Raw genomic sequence first — 7,736 nt, forward strand, 5'->3', positions numbered from 1 at the left:
CATACATGGTCTCATACTCATGGTCTATGGAAGAGCAGCCATTGCTATTAACAGTTACAACACCACTTTATTCCCACAACATTTGTTCTTTAACACTGAGAATTACTCCTCATGTTACTTACAGCAATATTAGGTGTATGGAAGTTCTTATGTATTGGTTCTTGGATAACATGACAATGATATGACTAATTTAAGAATGCGGGAACACTGAAAAAATGGCCCAACAGTTAAGATCAATGACTACTCCTCGATAAGAATCAAGTTTGATTCTCAGTATCTAAAAGGAGGTTCGAAAGCATCTTCAAATTAAAATTAAAACAAAAACAAAAGCAGTGATTTTTTAAAAATATGTGGATGCTGGCATACAGCTTATTTCCCAAAACTAGTATGGTCTATATAGAGAGCTTGAAGATAGTCAGGACTACATAACAACATAGAAAGATTCCATATATATATATAATCTCTAGGAAGCTGTCTTGAAATAACATTTAAAGCAGATCCAGTCTAGGACTTTTTTGTCTAAATGTCCTTATCATAAGCTAGTGTGGCTGTAGAGAGATCAACATAAACCTGTTTATGAAAAAAAGGAACAGAGTGCATACTGGCAGACAGATCCATTGATGATGTTTATTACAAAGATTTAGGAATTTGAGGGGAAAGTATTGATAAAGGAAATCAGGAAGTTAACAGTAAATAGCTTAGGAAAGGAGTAGAGAGATGGCTCAGTGGTTAAGATCACTAACTGCTCTCCCAGAGGTCCTGAGTTCAATTCTCAACAACCACATGGTGGCTTACAATCATCTGTGATGAAATCTGATGCCTTCTTCTGGTGTATCTCTAGGGAGTGACAATATACTCATACATTGTACTGGCTGGTTTTGTGTCAACTTGACACAAGCTGGAGTTATCACAGAGAAAGGAGCCTCAGTTGAGGAAATGCCTTCATGAGATCCAGCTGGAAGGCATTTTCTCAACTAGTGATCAAGGGGGAGGGCCCAGCCCATTGTGGGTGGTGCCATCCCTGGGCTGGTAGACCTGGGTTCTATAAAAAAGCAGGCTGAGCAAGCCAGGGGAAGCAAGCCAGTAAGTGACATCCCTCCATGGCCTCTGCATCAGCTCCTGCTTCCTGACCTGCTTGAGTTCCAGTCCTGACTTCCTCTGGTGATGAACAGAGATATGGAATTGTAAGCCGAATAAACCCCTTCCTTCCAAACTTGCTTCTTGGCCATGATATTCTGTGTAGGAATAGAAACCCTGACTAAGACATAAATTAAATAAATAAATACATAAATAAATAAATTAATAGAATTTTTTTTTTATAAAGAAACAGCTTAGGAGAGTTTAAAAATCTTACTCAGATGGTAATAGCCAAAGAAGCCTCATGGGAAGAATTGACTCATTATGTTCTAATTTCTCTTAGAATTGTTTTTAAAACATGTCACACTATAAAAAACACATACTTTTATACAATACTTGTACCTGCAAAGGAAAACTAATGACATGGTCCTGATCTATGTAAAATATTTGCAAACATAAAGCTGTACTCATAACCTGCAGAAAGGGCATCCAGAGAAAGAGAGAGCAAGCACTATACTGACTCCCACAGTCTGAAGAGCCATGGTGCCCTGCATCAGCGCAGAAGGTAAGAAAGTTCTGTGGAAAGCCAACCCAGACTAAGTTGGAATAGGAAATGTAAGGTCCAAAAAAGCCTTCTAGACTCCGGTTCATAACAACAACTCAATGTGACACTGTGTGGGTCAAGTTCTGTGCTCTTTTTCAGTCAGTGAGACATGCTGGTGAGCTTCCACCAGAAAACATATCCTGAAATCATGCCAGAGAGTGTCCAAGACCAGCCTTTAGATCAGTCCACAGGGCAACCCAAAGTCATGTGTCACTATCTATCATCCCATTGGTCTCCTCAGGGCCCCCATGACATCCTTGTTCCTCAGGCTGTAGATGAACGGGTTCAGAACAGGGGTGATGATAGAGTAGAGCACAGCCACCACTTTGTCCCTTCCAGTAGAATGCAAGGAGTGTGGCTGGGTGTAGGTGGAGAGACCAGTGACATAGAACAGGCTGGCCACAGTCAGATGTGAGGAGCAGGTGGACACAGCTCTACTCTTTCCCCTCCCTGAACCCATGTGGAATACAACCACCAACACCCGAGCATAGGAAGCTAGGATGGCCAGGAAGGGGATCAGCAGAAAAACAAGGCCACTCAGGAGGACTGTATGCTCATAGTGGGATGTGTCTTCACACACCAGTGGCAGGAGAGATGGAACCTCACAGAAAAAGTGGTTAACAATCCTAGATCCACAGAATGGAAGTTGAAATACATACACTGTGTGCACTAAAGCATTGAGAGAGCCACTGCTCCAGGCACTGGCGACCATGGAGCAGCAGATCTTCCTGCTCATGAGCACAGGGTAGTGCAAGGGCCGGCAGATGGCTATGTACCTGTCATAGGACATGAAGCCCAGCAGGAGGGCTTCAGATGCACCCAAAGTCAGAAACAAAAAGGTTTGGATCTCACATCCCAGAAAAGAAATTGTCTTGGTGTCTGACAGGAAGTTGGCTGCCATCTTGGGCACAGTGGTGGAGATGTACATCATGTCGATGATGGAGAGCTGGCTGAGGAGGAAGTACATGGGGGTGTGGAGTGTTCGGTCCAGCCTGATGAGATGGACCAGTGTGATGTTGCCTATGAGAGCCACTGCAAAGAGGATGGTGATGACTGTGAAGAGGACGGGGTCCATGTGTCCATTTTGAAAATGGCCAATCAAGATGAAGTCTGTCCCACAGCTTTGGTTTTTTTTTTTTTTTTTCTTAATGGCTTAGACTGAATTATCCAAGCAATTGCCATTTTTAAAGGCCTGGTCTGGTGAGGACTGGCCTTGAGGTAAAAATGATAATTGTTAAATTGAAGAGGTTTTCTGAATAGCTTTAGGGCACTCTCACTTCTACCCTGTATATATATATATATTCTCTGTAGCTTTTTATATATATTATATGTGCATATTACAATAGTCCTTTTTAGTAATTTTTAATGTTTTGTTTTTACATAAGCTGCTGTGTCATATGTTATATTGTCAACTTTGCTGTTGCCATTCATGCCTGACACACTAAGCTTTGAAACTCAATTTTGGATTCTCTGTCCTTACAGTTTGTACATGGGTGAAGTCCTCATTTATGCTTTTGAATCAAGGTTGTTTATTAGTTAAAGCTAAGTAAATGACAACAAACGTTTTTGAGATCATAGAACAAAATTCAAATAATCATAAAATTAGCAATTATATAATTCTCAGCAAATTGTCTAGACCTGGTGCAGATCCTTTCTGGTGGGAGGCTGGAGTTGTGTCTCTTTCTGGACAGCATTCGCTCACTCAGTTCTGTTACCTGTGCGAACAAAGTATGGACAGGAGAGTCTTAGGAAATAAAAAACCATGGACTGTGTACAGGAAATGAAGGAAATACTGAGATCATTGTACAATTAAAATTACGAGGATGTAGTAGGTTCACTGGAGAATTACATAATGCAAGAAAAGGTGAAACTATATTATGGGTTTTATTATATTACACATATATTATTCATTGTCACATAAAGAAAATGGACTACCTCTAAGGAGTAGAGGATTAGACAACATTTTTTAACCCCTCAAAGTGTGATTTATTAAAGAAGATTAACCAGAAATTAATTGTGGAATATAGGGAAGGTTTCCTACTTTTTATATAATGACTATAGTGAACTCTAACCTCCCCACTATTTCTTAGGTGAAGAAAATGCTAAACCATCCACAGTTTCCTTTTGCTTTATATTAACCAACATGCCAGCTGTTATCAGGCCCTCGACAATAGTTAACTACTGAAAGTGTGATGTTACATGCTAATTACCATGGTGTGTGGGCATGTGTGTGTGTGTATGCCTCGGTGGGTAGGTGCATATGCATGTACATTTGTGCATGTAGGTCTGTGGTGTGTGTGTGTGTGTGTGTGTGTGTGTGTGTATGTGTGTGTGTGTGTATGTGTGTGTTACTAGGATCAAATGCCTAGCCCTGGCAAGCACTGTGACCCAGAGTTACACGCTTAGTAATTGGCTTTTGAAGCTAGGTCTCACACATCTTGTTCAGTAGCTCAGATTCATCCTCATCTTCAATCCAGTCCTGACCATTCTGAGTGCTGGGAAAGAGGCTGGGCCACAGTCACCTGCCCTGTCCCAGTTCCTCATCCTTAGAAGCGTTAGTCAGTGTCTGTCTGCTGACACGATACATATGCTAAAACAATTATTAAATGCTGTGAACTTGGACATGGTAAATTTTCTTTCCTTTCATTACAGTAAGAGCAGTACTTTTGGTTTTTAATAAGTGGGGATCTCTTGGTATGGTTTTTATCCTCTAGAGACAATACTTAATCTTTGGTGGCAGCAGCAGCAGCACCACCACCAGCAGCAGCAGCCTCCTCCCTGTTTCCTGAAAACCTCCCCAAGGCCATCCCAAGCACAATGTGTTTTAGATGTGGGCGCTTCCATTTGGAGGACAAAGTGTGGTGTGGCACCCCAGAGTAGTGGACACACTTTTCTTTTTACTCCTGTGAATCTCTGTCACAACCATGTCTTTCAAAAATGAGAGTCTGTATAAGGGTAATTTGGAATCCGAGTAAAAATTTTCCAACAACTTGATATATTTATCCATGCAAACTATATGCATAGTACACGTGACAAATTATCACATCACACTCCTGTAATTAATAAATTAATCTATAATTAATGCTCAAATCAGAATATATTCTAAATATACTGAGAAATGGCATATTTTTTTTGGCAATCTTGTCTCATAGAACTGGAACAGCCCCAGTCCTTTCTCTTGTTAGAAGGATTCCATGAATAAGAATATCAATGGACAGTGTTCATAAACATTGATCTCACAGATATATTTTAAACAATAGCTGGAATGTGTATCTACCCAGCCAGGATTTGATTCAATTCAAGAGTATGGGTTACAGGGAAAACAATGCACTTACCCAATAATTCCAATACTTACCTGCACCAGCAGAGCACCACAGCTTTCCAGTCTCCTCCACAAGATCAACAGCAAGTTCATCAGAGAACTCAGCTTTACATCATTAATTTCTTGACTACGAAGCTCCTTTGTCCGCTAAGTAGATGTGTGTGGGTGACAAAGAATTTTGTCCTTCATGAAACTGAGCTTTTTAATAAAAGGAACATGGTGACCCATTCCTCCAGATGGCTAGATGTGTGGACTGCTTATAAATTAATATATTTATTATTTTTAAATAAGTTTAACTCTAACACAAATTTACCTACATCATAATCAACTGTATATGAGACACACACATCGCATTTTCCTACGATTTTCCTCAAAAATGGAGTACTAAGTAAGAACAAAGAACAAACCTTACTAAAAATATATAGAAAGAAATACACCTAAAGATCATATGTAGAAAGTCATAATATTGCCTCCAGAAATAACTTTAGAATACAGTGTTGATATCAAATGAATCAAGCAATTTAATCTGAGTATTCAAAAAAGAAAACTTGGCTTCTAAAACCCATGGTACCCAGTAAATTTTGGGAAGTGTTACCCCACTGTGAATTTGCAAGATAGCTGGTTTTTTAGCCTCTAAAAATAATTCTCAATTAACATAGAAGACTTAAGTGGAAAAGAAATATCAGTTTGACATGTATGGAAGACCTTTAAGGTCTTAAATGCCCTGGCTACCTGTGGGTGATTGAACCTCATAGGCAATCTTTCAGAACCCCTCTGGGAAAACCTGGTTTCTTGTCCACAATTAAATAAACACATTACATACAAGAGAGATAACCTTTTATTAGAAGTCATGTTTGCACTGGAGAATAGAAGTTAAAATAGGTCAGTATGACTATTAAAAACCTATTTTCGCATAACTGAAGGTGATAAGTTTATAAAAATCCATTCCCTTACACACTCTTAACATGAACAACTGTACAGAGGTATAGAAATAACTTGTAAAATGCAGACATTAGGAACATCATAAATAGAGTATTTCAGTGAATTATATATTCTAGGTTTTGCCTTGTGTCACATATTTCCAAAGACAATGTCCAAATGTTCAGCGTGGTCACCTATGTAGGAGGGTCATGTTTATGAAAGCCATAGCTTCGCTTGATGCTGGAATAAAAAATAGTTCACTGTGTCCCAGCTTGGACTAGAAGTTGGATCAATGGCAAAGTGCAATCTTTAATGCTGCAAAAACGTTTCTATTAATCTAAATAAGCTATAGTTTTTAACTAGACGAGAAAAAAGAATGGATCTGATTTATTATTTCCTGTACACTAGAACCTGTATTATTTTTCAACAAGTAGCAATATTATATCAATATTGATTTTTTCTTGAATATTCTCTGTATTTACAATTCAAATGTTACCCCTTTCATCGCACTCCATGTCTCCTCCAGCTCCCCTTGCTTCTATGAAGGTGCTCCCTCTCCCAACCACCCTCTTCTACCTCAGCACCTTGGTATTCTCCTACATGGGAAAAGGAACCTTCACTGGACCAAAGATCTGTCCTTCCATTGATGCTGAACACTGCTATCCTCTGCTACATATGCAACTGGAGCCAAGGGTCTCTCCATGTGTATTATTGGTTGGTGGGAGCTCTTGAGGTTTGGTTGGTTGATAATGTTGTTGGTCCCATGGGTTTGCAAACTGTTTCATCTCCTACAGTCCTTCATCTAGGTCCTTCAATGGGTCCCTGTGTTCAGTCCAATGGATAGCTTCAAGGGTCCTCAATTGTATCAGTATTTCTCTGGAAGAGACTGATAGGCAAGCACATCGGGCTCCTTCTGATAAGGATTAAACACTTCTTAGCACCAGCAATAGTGCATGGGTTTGGTAGCTGCATATGGGGTAGATCCCCAGGTAAGGCAGTGTGTGATTGATAGTTTTTTAAATCCCTGTTCCTCTATATGTTCCTGTATTTCCTCCCATGATTATTTTGCTCTCCATTCTTAGAAGGACTGAGGCTTTCCTTCTTTTTGAGCTTCATAAGGTTTGTGAATTGTTTCTTTGGTATTCTGAGCTTTGTGTGTATCCACTCATCAGTTTGTGCATATCATGTGTTTCATTTGTAACTGGGTTACCTCACTCAGGATGGTAGTATCTAGTTCCATCCATTTGCCTAGAAATTTCAAGAAGTCATTGTTTTATTTTTACTTTTTTCAAAAGGAGCTCTGGCGAAGTTTTATTAAGGGAAAACTTTGTTTACTTCTCCCCAGTCTGTTCTGGCGTGCATCTAATAATATCAGAGTCACCTGGGCCAATGACAGCCATTGTGCATACTCTGTACTGTTTCCCACACACTGCCCAGTTCAGTGTTATTGCCACTGTAGTATTGGGCACCAGTTTTAGCCAATGTGGCATAGCATTCTATTTCAGATTTCCTCATAACCAACTTTGCTTTGCCTTGTCTGATCATCTTGTCTGTTTGTACCCAGCACGTACTTTCCACATTTCATAACAAGCTGCAGCATAGAGTTGATCAACTCCAGAGACCTTTTTTTTTTTTGTTTTCTTTGTGACCACCATCTTCTTGCCATATGTGTGGGACAACCCCCAGCCAAGATCAGCCTCCAAGAAGAATGGGGAGCAAGAAAGGAAGGTGTCATTGTTTTTAATAGCTGAGTAGTCATACTTCATTGTGTAAATGTAGCACATTTTCTGTATCCATATCTTTGTTGTAGGA

The 7,736-nt window shown here is 39.7% G+C and overlaps 1 protein-coding gene across 1 annotated transcript; it reads right to left on the reverse strand.

The window, feature by feature from the left end:
* Window positions 1–1,901: 1,901 nt before the first annotated feature.
* On the reverse strand, window positions 1,902–5,096 carry LOC308426325 (olfactory receptor 2AK2-like; the record flags this gene model as incomplete). The annotated part of the gene is made up of 2 exons (XM_080924054.1): window positions 1,902–2,825; window positions 5,037–5,096. The coding sequence occupies 2 exons, from the start codon at window positions 5,094–5,096 to the stop codon at window positions 1,902–1,904; spliced, it is 984 nt and encodes a 327-aa protein (XP_080780180.1).
* Window positions 5,097–7,736: the final 2,640 nt, after the last annotated feature.

Source organism: Micromys minutus, assembly GCF_963924665.1.
Source record: "Micromys minutus genome assembly, chromosome: 10".
NCBI lineage: Eukaryota > Metazoa > Chordata > Mammalia > Rodentia > Muridae > Micromys > Micromys minutus.